Source organism: Salvelinus alpinus, chromosome 1 (genome assembly GCF_045679555.1).
Source record: "Salvelinus alpinus chromosome 1, SLU_Salpinus.1, whole genome shotgun sequence".
Lineage (NCBI taxonomy): Eukaryota > Metazoa > Chordata > Actinopteri > Salmoniformes > Salmonidae > Salvelinus > Salvelinus alpinus.
In genome coordinates, this window is record NC_092086.1 from 97,672,045 (window position 1) to 97,691,236 (window position 19,192).

At 42.3% G+C, this 19,192-nt stretch overlaps 1 protein-coding gene across 5 annotated transcripts in view; it reads left to right on the top strand.

Annotated features, from left to right (window-relative positions):
* Nucleotides 1-1,945: 1,945 nt before the first annotated feature.
* Nucleotides 1,946-19,192, top strand: part of LOC139535640 (protocadherin gamma-C5-like) — a 56,151-nt gene continuing 38,904 nt past the window's right edge. For 2 of the 5 annotated variants that reach the window (XM_071335341.1, XM_071335349.1), the window contains exon 1: nucleotides 1,946-3,990. In XM_071335341.1, the coding sequence (XP_071191442.1) occupies nucleotides 1,993-3,990 (1,998 nt within the window). In that variant the 5' untranslated portion in view covers nucleotides 1,946-1,992. Of the gene's footprint in view, nucleotides 3,991-13,775; nucleotides 16,556-19,192 lie in introns of those variants that run through there. The other 3 variants (XM_071335323.1, XM_071335251.1, XM_071335274.1) reach the window with 3 other exon arrangements.

Genomic DNA, 19,192 nt, shown 5'->3' on the forward strand with positions numbered 1-19,192 from the left:
ACGGGTGTCTGACGTCAACGATAACACACCAATATTTGAGAAGGAATCTTATATTACAAATATAGTGGAAAATAATTCACCAGGTGTATCATTATTTATGGTAAGAGCATCAGACGCTGATTGTTGCCAGAACGCACGCGTCTCCTACATCCTTGAGGACTCTGTGCTTAACGGGGCACCAGCTTCCTCCTTAGTTTCAATTAATGCTGAAACTGGTGTTAGATATGCGGTGAGATCATTCGATTACGAACAACTTAAAGCATTCAAAATCAATATTAGAGCGCATGATGGTGGTTCTCCTACACTCAGTGACCAGAATGACAACCCTCCTCAGGTTCTCTACCCAGTACGGACTAGTGGAGCTCTGGTGGCTGAAATGGTACCTCGTTCAGCAGATGTGGGATATCTTGACACTAAAGTGGTGGCTGTTGATGTGGACTATGGACAGAATGCCTGGCTCTCATATAAACTGCAGAAAGCGTCAGACAGGGCGCTGTTTGAAGTAGGCCTACAGAATGGAGAAATAAGAACCATACGCCAGGTCACTGATAAAGATGCTGTGAAACAAAAACTCACTGTTGTAGTGGTGGACAACGAGCAGCCCTCTTGATCAGCTACAGTCAATGTGAACGTGGTGGTGGCGGACAGCTTCCCTGAAGTGCTCTCAGAATACCCTGACTTTACGCACGACAAGGAATACAATGATAACCTGACTTTTTATTTAATTTTGCCACTTGTTGTGGTTTCACTGCTTTTTATTTTTTCGATTATTGGTATAATTTCTGTGAAAATCTACCGGTGGAAACAGAATAAATTATTCTATAAATCTGCAGCAAACCTCCCCGTTATCCCATATTACCCTCCCGTTTTCCCAGACGGGACCCTGGGAACCCTACAGCGTGTATACAACTATAAGGTGTGGGGAACCACTGACTCTAGGATGAGTGGTGTGAAGTTTGCGAGGCCTCATAGCCAGAACACACTGGTGGACGTGAGTCGCATGGGGACAATGCAGAGTGAAATAAGAGATCAGACGGATGCTGATATCGATGGAGAGGTGAGAGGGCATATTGAAATTCATATTTACTCCTGATCAGGGTTGTTTTATAGGCTATGTTGTGTATTGATGCATCTCTCTCACCATCGTCTCCCTCTCTTTCGGTCTAATGCTCTCTTTTCGCTCAATTGCTCTTTCTCTCTTCATCTCTCTGCGTTCGTGTGAGCACAAGCGTTGTCATTACACATGTCTTTGTATGCACTCCACTGCATCTTTGTCTTATTTCTCTTCAAAACTATTCCTGTAACAAATTCTTATCCAATATTTTATGACACTATGGAGGTGAATTTTGGATTACGAAATATCTAAATGTTTTATGTCAACATTTATTCGGTATTTTTAAGTGTGATACATTTACGTGCCAAAACCTTAATTTCTCTAGTATTGCAATACTTTGTTTGAACCCTAAGTGCCGCTGTGGATCGCATGTAATATAAAATACAATCACACTGTGGTTTCTCCCATAATAATGCGTTTAGAAACGTACAGAAGCACAGTAACCTGGAGCTCCAGATGAGAGAATAAGGACCCTTGTCTGGATAGTACATTAGGTGTCCAAAGGCTCTTTGTTCTGTTAATGGACGCCACATTGACTGGATTCTTGTCAAATACATTCTAGGATTTATTTTCAGCCTTAATATTGTGATTTGGCTTTAGATTTTTGTCGTGAAATGGCAATGAGAAAGAACAGACTCTTGGAGTGGCCGTTGTGCGTGTTCGTGGTTTGCGCGTTCTCAGTTTACCCTGTGGCCGGGCAGGTCCGCTACTCCATCCCGGAGGAGATGACCTTGGGATCCTTCGTTGGAGATATAGCAAAAGATCTGGGACTGGAGCCGCAACGGCTTGTAGCCGGGAGAGCGCGGATTTTCAGCGCGGGCGACAGTGAGTACGTAGGGCTGGACCGAGAGAAAGGACAATTGTTAGTGAAAGAGAGAATGGACCGGGAACAGCTATGTGCGGAGATGCCCGCATGTAGCTTCAGTTTCGATGTGATATTAGAGAATCCAATGGAACTGTTTCGAGTTACAGTTGAAGTACTAGATATCAACGATAATAGCCCCGTCTTTCCGAAGAGAGACATTGAATTGGAAATCAGCGAGTTAGCCGTACCTGGTGCGCGTTTCTCTATCGAAAGCGCGGTAGACCAAGACGTGGGGGAAAATGCACTTCAGAAATACATATTAAACCCCACAGACCATTTTAACCTTAATATTCAAGGTCGCATAGATGACAGTAAACACATAGAGATGGTACTTCAAAAACCTCTGGACAGAGAAAAGACAAAGCATCACTATTTGACTTTAACTGCTGTCGATGGTGGAGACCCTCAGCGGTCTGGAACGGTTCAAATTCACATCGTCGTTCTCGATGTTAATGATAATGCCCCGGCATTTAGCCAAGCTACATATAAAGCAGTTGTTCCAGAAAATGCAGCGAAAGGCACATTGATTACCACAGTAAGTGCGACAGATGCAGACGAGGGATCTAGCGTCATTATAGAGTATTATTTTGAGCATGCCACCAAAAGTATTCAAGAGCTATTCACAATCGACCCGATTTCAGGCGAGGTAAGAGTAGTAGGAGATATAGATTATGAAAAGAACAAACAATTCCAAATAAAGGTAAAAGCCAAAGATCATGGTGGCTTAACAGACTCATGTGGCATCGTTATTGATGTTATTGATATTAACGATAACATCCCGAAAATAACCGTCATGTCATTTTATAGTGCCCTACCCGAGGACTCAGTCCCTGGCACTATTATAGCCATGATTAACATCCAGGATCTTGATTCAGCGGAAAATACAAAGATAACATGTTCCATTCATAACAACCTTCCTTTCAAGATGGAATCATCTTTATCAAATTACTACAATCTGGTGACAGAATCAGTATTGGACAGAGAGCAGACAGCAGAGTATAATATAACAATCACGGCAGTAGATGGAGGCAGTCCGCCGCTCTCAAGTAAAAAAACGCTCAGTTTAAAGATATCGGATGTGAACGACCATTCACCCCAATTCCAACAAGAAAGCTATGATGCCTATGTGTTTGAAAACAATGTCCCTTCCCGGTCTTTTTTTTCTGTGAGGGCTACAGATGCAGACCGGGGACCAAATGCTAGGGTATCATATTTCCTTGAGGATGGAAGTTTAAACGGGGCTCCACTCTCCGCATATTTGACAGTAAATTCCGACAGTGGGGTGCTTTACGCGGTGAAGCCCTTTGATTATGAGCAAATCAAATCTTTCAAAATCAATGTCAAAGCACAAGATGGAGGCTCACCCCCATTGAGTGGCAATGTGACTATAAACATATTCATAAAAGACCAGAACGACAATGTGCCTCAGGTTCTCTACCCAGTACAGACGAGTAGCTCTCTGGTGGCTGAAATGGTGCCTCGTTCAGCAGATGTGGGCTATCTTGTCACTAAAGTGGTGGCTGTTGATGTGGACTCTGGACAGAATGCCTGGCTCTCATATAAACTGCAGAAAGCGTCAGACAGGGCGCTGTTTGAAGTAGGCCTACAGAATGGAGAAATAAGAACCATACGCCAGGTCACTGATAAAGATGCTGTGAAACAGAAGCTCACTGTTATAGTGGAGGACAACGGGCAGCCCTCTCGATCAGCTACAGTCAATGTGAACGTGGTGGTGGCGGACAGCTTCCCTGAAGTGTTCTCAGAATTCACTGACTTCACAGTGGATAGGGAATATGACAACAACCTGACTTTTTATCTGGTGTTGGCCTTGGCTGTGGTCTCGGTTCTGTTCATATTCTCCATCATTGCCATTGTCACAGTAAAAATCTACAGATGGAGACAGAATCGATTATTCTATAAATCTGCAGCAAACCTCCCAGTTATCCCATTTTACCCTCCCGTTTACCCAGACGGAACCCTGGGAACCCTACAGCGTGTATACAACTATGAGGTGTGTGGAACCACTGACTCTAGGATGAGTAATGTGAAGTTTGCGAGGCCTTATAGCCAGAACACACTGGTGGATGTGAGTTGCATGGGGACAATGCAGAGAGAAAATAGAGAGCAGGAGGATGCTGATGTTGATGGAGAGGTGAGACCCCCCCTCCATTCTGTTCCCTATTCTGATGTTGCTGTGTGTACAGCATATCTGAATGATTGAGCCGGGTGATGTTTCTAAACTACATACATTCACCCTATTCTCTTGCCTTTGATCAAGTTAACATTTACAACTGAAAGATGTTAGTAGCATGGTCCAAACTGTGGTATGTTGTATTGGTGGCTGGACTACAGGCAAGCATACTTTGACCCTCTTCCAATCTGTGTAATTTCTGTCTATCTATATGAAGGGGTGAACATACGCACAATGCATCTTCGTAGGCATTTACCTTTATAATGTGTAAAGGGTTCTCCTACTATATATCAGTGAAGGGACTACATGGTGCTGACTAGAGTGTTATCTGTTTCTGTGTTCGTCTCAGCTGGCCTATCAGTAACTTAAGCGCATTTGGGCAGCAGGTAGCCTAGTGGTTAAGAGCGTTGTGCCAGTAACAGAAAGGTTGCTGGTTCGAATCCCCAAACCAACTAGGTGAAGAATCTGCCGTCGTGCCCTTGAGCAAGGCACTTAACCCTAATTGCTCCTGTAAGTTGTTCTGGATAAGAGTGTCTGTAAATAACTAAACATTTAAAATGTTAAATGTAGAAGTATTAGTGAGGCCAGATGGCTCATCTTCAGGCAGCCTGTGATGTCATGATTCTGTTACATTTTTTTCGTGAAATGCACTGCAACACCGTGACTATGATCCTCAGTTGATTCCCTTCTCATTTACCCCGCAGGTGTGTAGTTAAAGGAGCATGTTATAAACTCACTGTATCAGTTTCCTTAGGTCTCTTCTGACTGACTGACTGACTGACTGACTGACTGACTGACTGATTGACTGACTGACTGATCGACTGACCTGACTGATCGACTGACCTGACTGATCGACTGACCTGACTGACTCACTGCTAGTACTATCAAGTCATTGTTCTGAGGAGCCTTCTCCTTGCTCTCTCCCATCGATCTTCCCTCTCTCGCTCTCACTCTCTCTCTCTCTTTCTCTCTCTCTCCTGGCCCTCTTTCTCTTCTCTTCCATCTCTCTCTCTCTGTAAAACACCATAGCGCTTGGGCACACTGACCCACTTTCCCACTCACACACTACTCTAATAATCTGTGCTGCTGTACTGCAGTAATGGGCTTATAAGTCTCTTCTATCAGACTCTGGGCTTCGTTCCACAGCAGTGTTACACTGATGCCTGTATGAACACTGCATCTGCTCTGTATTCAGAATGAGTATGCATGTCTGTCTGTCCGTCTGTCCATCTTTCTGTCTGTAACCAATGTGTCTGTCTGTCTGTCTGTCTGTCTGTCTGTCTGTCTGTCTGTCTGTCTGTCTGTCTGTCTGTCTGTCTGTCTGTCTCTCTGTCTCTCTGTCTCTCTGTCTCTCTGTCTCTCTGTCTCTCTGTCTCTCTGTCTCTCTGTCTGTCTCTGTCTCTGTCTCTGTCTCTGTCTCTGTCTCTGTCTCTGTCTCTGTCTCTGTCTCTGTCTCTCTATCTGTCTCTCTATCTGTCTCTCTATCTGTCTCTCTATCTGTCTCTGTCTCTCTATCTGTCTCTGTCTCTCTATCTGTCTCTGTCTCTCTTTCTTTGTGAAGCACGTGCATGCACTTGCACTTGCACATGCGCTTGCGCAAACACACACTACTAGTCAGAAATAGCACAAGACTATCATGCGTATTATTTACAAGTCCTCCACCATATAACCAACATTTCTTCTGTCAGGAATCTGCAGCACTTGTTGTTTGCAGAGTGTTACCATGACAACCTGCATGTCCTTAAGGTGAATCTCCCTGGGATGCTGGAGAGGAGAGTTAGTTACTGCATCACACACCTCTCTCTGAAAATCTAAGCATATAACATACTTGAAGTCACCTGAATACAACAACCAATACAGAATGTCTAAATCTGCTGTTCTCGTGAACCCAACAGCAAACATTCAGGGACAGGGACCCTAACATGAACATAACCACACACACTCAACCACACAACCATAAAACATGTCCTAAGTTTTTCTAACACATCTAATACCTCAGTATCTATGCAGGATTCTGTGGTTAAACAGGAGGCAAAGATGTGACGCTGTTGCTGAGACAGACATAGAAACAGAGATAGAGAAAGAAAGAGACAGACATACAGTGGGGCAAAAAAGTATTTAGTCAGCCACCAATTGTGCAAGTTCTCCCACTTAAAAAGATGAGAGAGGCCTGTAATTTTCATCATAGGTACAGTTCAACTATGACAGACAAAATGAGGGAAAAAAATCCATAAAATCACATTGTAGGATTTTTTATGAATTTATTTGCAAATTATGGTGGAAAATAAGTATTTGGTCACCTACAAACAAGCAAGATTTCTGGCTCTCACAGACATGTAACTTCTTCTTTAAGAGGCTCCTCTGTCCTCCACTCGTTACCTGTATTAATGGCACCTGTTTGAACTTGTTATCAGTATAAAAGACACCTGTCCACAACCTCAAACAGTCACACTCCAAACTCCACTATGGCCAAGACCAAAGAGCTGTCAAAGGACACCAGAAACAAAATTGTAGACCTGCACCAGGCTGGGAAGACTGAATCTGCAATAGGTAAGCAGCTTGGTTTGAAGAAATCAACTGTGGGAGCAATTATTAGGAAATGGAAGACATACAAGACCACTGATAATCTCCCTCGATCTGGGGCTCCACGCAAGATCTCACCCCGTGGGGTCAAAATGATCACAAGAACGGTGAGCAAAAATCCCAGAACCTAGTGAATGACCTGCAGAGAGCTGGGACCAAAGTAACAAAGCCTACCATCAGTAACACACTACGCCGCCAGGGACTCAAATCCTGCAGTGCCAGACGTGTCCCCCTGCTTAAGCCAGTACATGTCCAGGCCCGTCTGAAGTTTGCTAGAGAGCATTTGGATGATCCAGAAGAAGATTGGGAGAATGTCATATGGTCAGATGAAACCAAAATATAACTTTTTGGTAAAAACTCAACTCGTCGTGTTTGGAGGACAAAGAATGCTGAGTTGCATCCAAAGAACACCATACCTACTGTGAAGCATGGGGGTGGAAACATCATGCTTTGGGGCTGTTTTTCTGCAAAGGGACCAGGACGACTGATCCGTGTAAAGGAAAGAATGAATGGGGTCATGTATTGTGAGATTTTGAGTGAAAACCTCCTTCCATCAGCAAGGGCATTGAAGATGAAACGTGGCTGGGTCTTTCAGCATGACAATGATCCCAAACACACCGCCCGGGCAACGAAGGAGTGGCTTCGTAAGAAGCATTTCAAGGTCCTGGAGTGGCCTAGCCAGTCTCCAGATCTCAACCCCATAGAAAATCTTTGGAGGGAGTTGAAAGTCCGTGTTGCCCAGCAACAGCCCCAAAACATCACTGCTCTAGAGGAGATCTGCATGGAGGAATGGGCCAAAATACCAGCAACAGTGTGGAAAACCTTGTGAAGACTTACAGAAAACGTTTGACCTCTGTCATTGCCAACAAAGGATATATAACAAAGTATTGAGAAACTTTTGTTATTGACCAAATACTTATTTTACACCATCATTTGCAAATAAATTCATAAAAAATCCTACAATGTGATTTTCTGGATTTTCTTTCCTCATTTTGTCTGTCATAGTTGAAGTGTACCTATGACGAAAATTACAGGCCTCTCTCATCTTTTTCAGTGGGAGAACTTGCACAATTGGTGGCTGACTAAATACTTTTTTGCCCCACTGTAGATAGAGACAGAGATAGAGACAGAGATAGAGAGACATACATAGAGACAGAGAGAGAGACAGAGAGAGACAGACATAGATAGAGACAGAGATAGAGAGAGACATACATAGAGACAGAGAGAGAGACAGAGAGAGACAGACATAGATAGAGACATAGATAGAGACAGAGATAGCGACAGAGATAGAGAGAGACAAACAGACATAGAGAGAGAGAGTTGACAAGCAGAGCCACATCTCTTCTGTCATTTAGTCTACCCCTAACTTCTTGTGTGACATGCCACTCAGGCCAGCCGCCAGCATACTCCTACAGTTACACAACACACCATGATGACAGGAAGTGGGCTGTACTCTGTTTGTCCTGACTATGTTCTCATATGCTCTGGCCTGTTTAACTGCTTCACAATCCAATACTGACCCAGTTGGACTTGTGTGTAGTTTGTGAGTGATGAAACAGCTACGTTGTGTTCCATTTTGTTTCCTCTGTAACTATCCATCTACCAATCTGTCCTAACCCCATTACACTGTTGCACTTATTTAATATTCCAATGCACTTATACAACCATACATCTGTAATTACATACAATCTTAGTCTTGTTTATGTCTCTTTCCTTCTCTCAGACCTTCACATCATCACAAGCACTCACTTTTCCGTATCGGACCTGGGGGTCCTCAGTGTGTGTGTATTTGTCTGTTTACCAGCCAGTGACTGGGCTGTATGTTAGTGGTGCTGAACACACTGTGTGGAAGCAGAGGGAGGGAGGTGTTGTTGTTCATCATGCAGCAGTAGGAGGAAGGCTGTGGGACGCAGGTTTCACTGCAGCACTAGCTTCTGTTCCTCTTCAGTTCAATCAAAGTATTGTCTTCAGATGAGATGTACTGTACTGTACACGCTCACATACACAGAGTCACAGGGTCTATTCATTTAGAAAGTATATCTCGCTCTCTTCCCCTCCTCTCACTCTCTTTCTCACTCTCTCACTAACTCACTCAATCTGTTTCTCTCTTTTGTCTTTCTCCATCTCTCTCCCTGTAACAAAAAGCTTTTCACTATGTCACATCAGTATCCATTTCTACTCCCCATAGCCCTCTAGCTTGGTTCAACACCACAGCTTAATACAGTGAGCTATAGACTAGATGTGTTTTTATAGAACACTTGTCCACAGTAAACCCTGTCCTTACAGAGACTGTGTTTGACAGTAGACCTCTGGCTTTACTCTTATAGCTTTGGATTTTCCTGAGCTTTATGTAATAACAGAGAGTTATAATGCAATCAAAGTGTGCTATGCTCATCTTTAAGTATGAACTTACACTGTACACAGCCCATCAACACTTAATTTGCACTGTCGCCTTTCCCTTTGGCGCAATCCTTCGAATTGAATGTGTTTCTCTGTGCGTGGTTCTCAGACAGCTTGCAGTCGTCCACCCCACCCTTTCCCTACAACACAGAAACAATAACATATTCATTTTCATGAGGAGAGGTGGGATGTGTTGCCATGACGACTGGCTGAGTCATGGTGAAGACTGCACCATTATTTAAGTAGTTGTGGGGGGGTGCAGCTAAATGTCTGTGGGGTGTTTGGTGGGAAGGCACTGGGAAGGCACTGGGAAGCGACCCCTGCCATGGGCCATGTTTCAGTCTTCACCAGCCCTAAGCTGCAGTGGGGCTGGGCAAGTTCAGCAGGAGGGGAAAATGTGTGTCTGAAACTCTCTATCTTTTTGTCTGCGGGTATATTACCCTCAGTGAAGATGGTGTTGTTCCTGGGGCAGGTGTTTGTGAAGATTGTGATATTTATTACAAAAACATACTCTCCTCTGTTCACTAGTGGATTACAGAGATATCCACACCCTTGCATATTTAACTATGTTCTGTTAGCTATTGTAAGGGCCAAACACAGTAAAACAATACGAATAACATGCATAATTACTGACATATTATAAGATACAGTATATTTTGTGTTTGGTAATAGCAAACATGTTTCTTTGGTTATGGTAAACATGCTTGTGTTTCCCTGAATGGCATTCATGCACCGACCTCATGATTATAGGCCCCTGAATTTTCCTTGACAAAGGGACCTGACCAGGAAACCTCAGGGCCCTACTCATGAAGCATAAGGGGAACGTGAAGATAACACTAGTATAATACAATGGTCGTTCCACACATGGAACCCACACTACACATGCAGAGTGTGATATTTGATGCTAATATTCAGCATCATTCATTGCTCTACAACACAGTGGTCATACTAAGTGACTGTGGTGGATAATGTGTCAGATGGGTCTATGTCTGAACTCTTCTTCTGTTTTGGTAAGTATGTCTCTGTGTGCCGTGGGTACAGTCACTGTCCTGACCTAATGAATCTGATTTTATTCATCTCTCTCTCTCTCTCTCTCTCTCTCTCTCTCTCTCTCTCTCTCTCTCTCTCTCTCTCTCTCTCTCTCTCTCTCTCTCTCTCTCTCTCTCTCTCTCTCTCTCTCTCAATTCAATTCAATTCAATTCAAGGGGCTTTATTGGCATGGGAAACATGTGTTAACATTGCCAAAGCAAGTGAGGTAGATAATATACAAAAGTGAAATAAACAATACAAATGAACAGTAAACATTACACATACAGAAGTTTCAAAACAAAAAAGACATTACAAATGTCATATTATATATATACAGTGTTGTAACAATGTACAAATGGTTAAAGCACACAAGTTAAAATAAATAAGCATAAATATGGGTTGTATTTACAATGGTGTTTGTTCTTCACTGGTTGCCCTTTTCTTGTGGCAACAGGTCACAAATCTTGCTGCTGTGATGGCACACTGTGGAATTTCACCCAGTAGATATGGGAGTTTATCAAAATTGGATTTGTTTTCGAATTCTTTGTGGATCTGTGTAATCTGAGGGAAATATGTCTCTCTAATATGGTCATACATTGGGCGGGAGGTTAGGAAGTGCAGCTCAGTTTCCACCTCATTTTGTGGGCAGTGAGCACATAGCCTGTCTTCTCTCTTTCTGTATCCCCCTCTATCTCTCTCTCTCTCTCTCGCTCTCTCTTTCTCTGTCTCTCTCTCTCTCTGTCTCTCTCTCTCACACACACACACACACACACACACACACACACACACACACACACACACACACACACACACACACACACACACACACACACACACACGCACGTGCTTAGACCAATATAACCTGCAAAAGGATCATGTTTAACACACAAGTATGAGTTGTAAAGGGAAAGATCAGCACTGTTCATCATACATATGTCATAGACAGTCCTACAGATTTTGAACATCTTATTATTGGTTGACATTGAATTATCTCATTACTGAGAAAGGAAGAGAGAACATTCCCATGAGCAGTGTATGAGAGAAATTAAAATATATGTAATGAATGTGTCGGTACCTGTATCAATCACATCTTCCTTTGGGTAAAGGACCATTCAATCATTATTTTTATGTACCATAGAAGGGGCTTTACATCTTGTTTATGTATTCAGCTATTGAGGCCCCAGTCATGAATGATAAAGTAGTATCTGGTCACGTGACAAATAGTGGCATGAACTGGAGACATATATACGCAGTTCCTTGAACATAGCGGTTTGGGGCCATTTCATTTAGTATTCTTCCTCAGGAAATGCTACCAAGCAGTTTTTCATTCCAGTGAGAGGAAACAGGCGCGCATTGTTTATGCAAATCTCGTGCTGCCTATTGTCTGCCGCATGCACCAGCGTGTGCTGTCCGCCTGTGTGGCGCTGTCCACCCGCGTGGTGCTGAAATGCTCCGCTCGGTCTGTGCAGCGCGTCTGGGTCTCCTTTCTGCCTCAGCGCACCTATTTTCATGGGTTGAATAATGTGGTGCTGCAGAAGTGGGTCCTATTCTGCCACTGATCATCGTGATGAAATACGACTATATTTATGTTTTGTCGGCCTGGCCCATATTACATGACACTGTGATATGGTTTATGAGCATGATTCATAATTAAAACGTTATTTTCATCTAACGCTGTAATTCGAGGTCCCGCAGTTTCCAGGGAGATTTAGATAATCTATGTCCACTGGTCGTAGCCTATTGTCGGTAAAAATCAGTGTGGACGAATTGATATTGTGGTGGTTAGACACATAGTTTAAAGACACAGATAGGACAAATCTATATAGCCTAAAGACACATATAGTGTCGCGATCGTCGTAGTGAGGAGACCAAAGCGCAGCGTGATGTGAATACATCTTATTTAATGACAACTAAAGAACACTGAAACAAACTATTACAAACTATACAAAATAACAAACGAACATGACGCTAATGATAACGAGTGCAGACATGCAACATCAACATAGACAATCACCCACGAACCAAACTGGAAAATGGCAACCTAAATAGGATCCCCAATCAGAGACAACGATAAACAGCTGCCTCTGATTGGGAACCAATCCAGGCCACCATAGACCTACGTATGGCTAGACTACACACACAACCTAGACATACAAAAACCCTAGACCAGACAAAAACACACATACCACCCTTGTCACACCCTGACCTAACCAAAATAATAAAGAAAACAAAGATAACTAAGGTCAGGGCGTGACATATAGGACAAATCTATATAGCCTAAAGACACAGATTTAAACTATCTTTGCTAAATACTTCCTCAATCAGTTAGATAGGCAAATTAGCAAAATAATGAAATACACTGAGTGTACAAAACATTAGGAACACCTTCCTAATATTGAGTTGCACCCCCCCATTCCACAGGAATGCTGGACCATGTTGACTCCAATGCTTCCCACAGTTGTGTCAATTTGGCTGGATGTCCTTTGGGTGGTGGACCATTCTTGATGCATACGGGAAACTGTTGAGCGTGAATAACAGAGCAGAGCTGCACTTCTTGACACACTCAAACCGTTGCGCCTGGCACCTACTACCAGACCCCGTTCAAAAGCACTTTAATCTTTTTTTTGCTCATTCACCCTCTGAATGGCACATACACAATCCATGTCTTAACTGTCTCAAGGCTTAAAAACCCTTATTTAACCTGCCTCCCCTTCATCTACACTGATTGAAGTGGATTTAACTTCTTATGGCTGAAGGGGCAGTATTGAGTAGCTTGGATGAAAGGTGACCATATCAAACGGCCTGCTCCTCAGTCATAGTTCCTAATATTTGCATATTATTATTAGTATTGGATAGAAAAAACTCTAAAGTTTCTAAAGCTGTTTGAATTATGTCTGTGAGATTAACAGAACTCATATTGGCAGGCAAAATCCTGAGTTGAAATCAAAACAGGAAGTCAGAAATCTGAGCCTGTATGTATTCACCAGAGTCCCTTAACAGGTGACATCAATAAGGGATCATAGGTTTCACCTGGATTCAGCTGGTCAGTTTATGTCAAGGAAAGTGTATGTTTTCTTAATATTTTGTACACTCAGTGTATGTACTACCGCTATGTAAATACACACTACTAAATCGTGTGTGTGTGTTCGTGTGCGTGCATGTGTGCGTGTATGTGTGCGTGAAACCTCTATCCTCCTCTTCACTTTCCTCTCACGATCCTTTCATTCCCAGCCCGTTACTCCCCCCTCCCGTTCAGATTGAGCAGGCTACTGGGATTAGACGTGTGTGAGGGGATGAGATGGCTTCCTGCTCCTTATGACGCGCTATGAGAACACCACTAGGCTGTGCTTCACTCTCATTGTCACACGACGGCAGAAAGAGTACAGTAAACGGAGGGCTTAAAAGGATACAGCTCTGCTATAATAATAATATTAATAATAATACTATTAATAATAATAAACAAAATATAGGCCTATATTTGCATTCATTATTTATTAATTAATTGAGAATGTATAGAATTACCACATCTGTTTAGTAAAGTAGCACCTTTATTACTTGTGAATCAAAGTAACATATTTTATTGTGAGTGAAAACATTGTGCTGCTCATCTGTTTCTGTGGTTTAAGCGTTCTTCTCCAGTGTAAACATAGTGTGCCTTTAAGATCAAGTGAATCAGTGATTGGTCTGTAGCAGAGTGTTCTTTCCACCAATACTGTGTAGAGCCATACAAAGGGATCTACTCCCTCCCCTCAGCCTCAGCATCTCATCCCTTAGCCTACAATGCTCAGATTTGGGAGCTACTCATGCACTGACTGGAAACAAAACACGTTCTGTTTGAAATTCGTGGAAATGTTTACGGTGAAGAATTTTTATTCCAATATTGTGTGATGGTATTTCCTGCGAACAGGAGACTGACTCAATGGAACAAAGGACAATGAGTATTCGTGGCCTTTTGAGGTGGCAAGTGTTCTGGATTTATCAATATGTTCTCCTGTGGAATACAATAGAGGCACAGATTCGATACACCATACCTGAGGAATTGAACGTGGGCTCTGTTGTTGGGAATATAGCTAAGGACTTTGGTTTGGGAATATCTGAGCTTTATGACCGTAAACTAAGGATAGCCTCTGATGCTGGTAAGCAGTATTTCAGTGTGGATTTGGAAAAGGGTGAACTGGTTGTCAATGAGAGGATAGACAGAGAGGAGTTATGTGGAGAGAGCGTCCCTTGTCTGTTTCCATTGGAGGTTATAGTTGAACATCCCTTACAGCTGCATCGCATTGAAATCGACATACAGGATATAAATGATCATTCTCTGAGTTTCCTTACAAATGACAGGGTTTTGAAAATAGCTGAGTCTATCACTGCAGGTGCGAAGTTCACAATGGAAAGCGCACATGACCCTGACGTAGCCTCAAACTCCTTACGGTCCTATAGTGTCAGTGATAATGATAATTTCTTGTTAAATGTGAAGACCCAAGATGGCACAAAAATACCAGAGCTTGTGCTAAAGACTTCATTAGACAGAGAGAAGAAGGCAGTTCATAAGCTCGTGCTCACCGCTGTAGACGGAGGGAATCCTGCACGATCTGGCACCTCTGAAATCACGGTCATAGTGTTAGATATTAACGATAACGCACCCCAATTTAAAATACCATTTTATGAAGTATCTGTCGCTGAGAATAAACCAGTGGGCACCACGGTTCTAAACGTCAAAGCAACTGATTCTGACGAAGGACTAAATGGAGTGATCGAGTATTTCTTTGCAGACCAAACCCCCGATACAATAATGTCATTACTTGATGTTGATTCAAATACTGGAGATGTAACTATCAAAGGGCAGCTTGATTATGAACAAATACATTTGCATAAATTCGACATAATGGCAAAAGATAAAGGCAATCCACAAATGGAGGGACAATGCAGTATAAAGATAAAGATTGCTGATGTTAATGATAATGCCCCTGAAATTATTATAACCTCACTCACCAGTCCAATACCGGAGAATTCATCCCCTGGAGTGGTTATTGCATTGATTAGCGCTAAAGACTTAGATGGTGGTGAGAATGGCAAAGTAAAGTTAAACATGACACCGGGCTCACCGTTCACCCTGAAGCCCTCCGTCTCCAACCATTACGCACTGGTGACCAACGGCACATTAGACCGAGAGACGTTCCCGGAGTATGATGTTGTCATAACCGCAGTTGATTCAGGGTACCCACCTTTATCTACAAAAAAAACCGTGACTGTGGAAATCTTAGATGTAAATGATAACCCTCCAGTGTTTTCCCAGCCCTCGTATACTGTTTATGTTAAAGAAAATGGCACCCCGGGATCTATCCTGCGCTCAGTGTCCGCCTCTGATACAGACATGGGTGAAAATGCCAAGATTTCCTATTCTATATTAGACTCTAAAGAACAAGACGTGTCTGTCTCCTCCTATATTTACATCAACTCAGATAACGGCAGCATCTACAGCATGCACTCTTTTGACTATGAGAAACTGAAGGTGTTTCAGATTCAGGTGCAGGCAAAGGACCACGGCTCTCCGTCTCTGAGCAGCAACGTCACGGTTCATGTTTTTATCCTGGACCAGAACGACAATGCCCCGGCTGTTATTTACCCCTCCGCTGTCATGGCCTCTGTCTCCCATCAGAAGATTCCCCGGTCCGCTAAAGCAGGCCACCTCGCCACTAAGATATCGGCAGTGGACGCAGACTCGGGCCATAACGCCTGGATTTCCTATTGGCTGGCAGAGGCCACAGACTCGTCTCTGTTCAGTGTGAATCTTTACACAGGTGAGGTGAGGACAAAACGCGCTGTTTCAGAGCAAGATGACTCCTCTCAGAGGCTGCTTATAGAGATAAAGGACAATGGGGAGCCGGTCCAGTCCACCACAGTCACAGTCAATATACTGTTAGAGGACGGGCTACGCGAACCCATATCGGACTACCGCCAGAAAACTGCAGAACCCAGCAGGAGAAACAGTAAAATCACCTTTTATTTGATCATCTCTCTGGCCTCAGTGTCCGTCTTGTCTTTGTTAACTTTTCTCATCTTAGTGGTGAAGTGCGTTAGAAACAGTAGGAGCAGCTCGAGTTGCTGTATCAGACGGGCTGACTCTGACGGATACAAGAATCCCAACAGAAACCTGCAGATCCAGCTCAACACTGACGGCCCTATTAAGTATGTGGAGGTCCTGGGAGGGGACCTGTTGTCTCAGAGCCAGTCGTTCAGGTCGTGTCTCTCTCCAATGTCAGAGTTCAGTGATTTCACCCTCGTTAAACCCAGCAGCACTACTGACTTTAAGGAAATGATAAACCTGCTTGATGCATCTTTACCTGACAGTGCGTGGACTTTCGAGAGCCAACAGGTGAGCACAATTCCTGCTTATATTAGGGTTATATAATTGTCTAGTGTTCCAATTCTTTTTGTCATTTTTTTGTGGTTTATCCCACCGTTCTAATATATTATTCATATGTCAATGACTACACTTGAGCAAATATTGTATGCTTTAGTTGAATAAGTTGTCATATGTTGATAATAACTTTCTTTGTTTTGTGGTTGTTTTTACAAACTTCTTAACTTTATGAGACCACATGTTGCATAGCCAGCCTGACCGCGCTGTCCAAGGTTCTGCAATCACGCTACAATTCTGACTCGCTGGGCGTGGTTATGCCTACTGTTTTTAATAGACAAATATCTAACTTGGGTTCAGGGTAGGCCTATTACATTACAACATTGCATTTTAAGTTGAAAGCAAGTGCACTGATTTTTTTTTTAAATGCCCAAGAGTAGAATTGGTATATCCAGAAACCAAAAAGCTAAACAGATAAGTACGTTTTTGATTTGCAGGAGGGGGAATTGCATTGAATCAAATTGTTAATTTCCAATAAGGTCGGGGTACACAAGTATTTTTTTTTTCTAAAGATGAATTTCTTTTCTATGGGTTTGATCGGGAAAAAAACGTAATTATTGCATTAACAGGACACGTCACAAAATATTGGGGACCCATTGTTACTTTAAGGGTGTGTTAGCAAATTCAATCTGGAGTGCCAGAGTGCGCTCTGGGCGTTCTTAAATTCAGAGCGTTGTCAGCTTGTCAGTTCATAAATTTAGAGCGTTTCCCTCTCGGAGCGTTCAGAGCACACACACTAGACGCTCTAACCGAGGAGTAGGGTTGATCCGAGCGTTCTGACCTCACAACGGCAGTCAAGCACTCAAGCTAACTGACTAACGTTGGCTAGCTTGCTAGGTGCTTCCAGACACAAATGAGAGAAATTCTTACTCTGACTATTTGACTTGCCCTAGAAGAGCTGGTTATGCTGTTTTCATTTTTACCAAAAGCGTTTGTGACTGTAACTGTGCTGCTGGCAACAATTGAATTACGCTTTTTACCGACGTTTACTGACACCGGCCATATTCAATGGGTGTTGAGCGTTCGTAAATTCATCAGTTATTCTGCAATCTGGCACACTCAGACGAGAGTGCTCAGAAATTGGAGTAGATAGCCAGAGCGAATTTACGAACGCAGCCTAAATGTTTTGTTTAAGAAACAGTAGCTCTTACAGAAAATATATTGCTGCATTGTACTTCAATTTCAATGTCCAGAGTAATGTGGTTTTCATTATTTTTTAATTAGAGTGTTATGTAGCCTAAAACAGTTTTTATTTCTGATTGTGGAGCATAGTACATGGTTGTTGTCATTTACCTTAGCCTGGGCCTGTACTGCTGCTTTAATGCAGCACTGGTCCCAGTCATAATCTATTGGAGCGCTGAGCACCAATACCATGCAGCTTTGTACAAAGAGATCTACTCCCTCTCCCAGCTCACAGCACAGTAACTGTCACGTTCTGACCTTCGTTTTTTTGTAATGTCTTTGTTTTAGTATGGTCAGGGCATGAGTTGGGTGGGTTGTCTATGTTCGTTTTTCTATGTTGTGTTTTGCGTTTGGCCTGGTATGGTTCTCAATCAGAGGCAGGTGTCGTTAGTTGTCTCTGACTGAGAATCATACTTAGGTAGCCTTTTTCCACCTGTGTTTCGTGGGTGATTATTTTCTGTTCTGTGTTTGTATTTTCACTGTTCAGGACTGTTTCGTTTCGTTCCCGTGTTTTGTTGTTTTTGTTTGAGTATTCGTTTTCATTAAAAGAGATAATGAATACTTACCCTTCTGCACCTTGGTCCTCCTCACTGTCTCCCAACGACGAACGTTACAATTACAAACTCAAATATATTAAGTGCAAACAACTAACTGGATCTCACAAATTCCTTTCAATTTTAATTTGATCAGGTTCAGAACAGTTCTTTTTTTGTTTGACCTGCTTAAGTCCTTCAAGTCCCAGAACTAATGTTTTAAGTTTGATATACTTATTGTAATCAGTTACAAACTAATATTGTAAGTTTAATTTGCGGAATTTTATCAGTATCATAACTGATATTCTATGTTTTATCTATAAATGTTTTTGCTCAGTTACTTCTAGTACTCAGGTTAGTAAAATGTATTTAAATTGGGTTCCTACTACTCAAATATATACTCACAACTATACTTAAAAAGCTGATGCAAATAGTTACCTCAACATACTTGGGATAATTTACTCCAAATTATTATTTCTATACAAAAGAATATGCAAAAAGAAACGAAGTGTTCAACTTCAAAACCTTTATTTTGAATAAAATAAATGTTATCATTTTATAATTTCTTCAAACTCAAATTGCCCCTTAAACCCTACTCCTTGGGCACTTTTGGAGAGCTCATTATTATGTAATCTGTAAGCATTCTGGCTATAACTACACCTTACCTCCTGAGGCAAAGTTACATCCAGATAGCTTGCACCTGACTACAAATCATTTCAGATCTTCACAACTGCATAAGGTTGAGGTGATAGTTTGGGATTAGCACTTTACACATAGCGCACTATGAACTTTAGCTAAAACACCTCATTCAAACTGTTTTAGATTAATCAAAACATGGGTTAAAAAAAAGAATTACACATATTGTTACAAAATACAG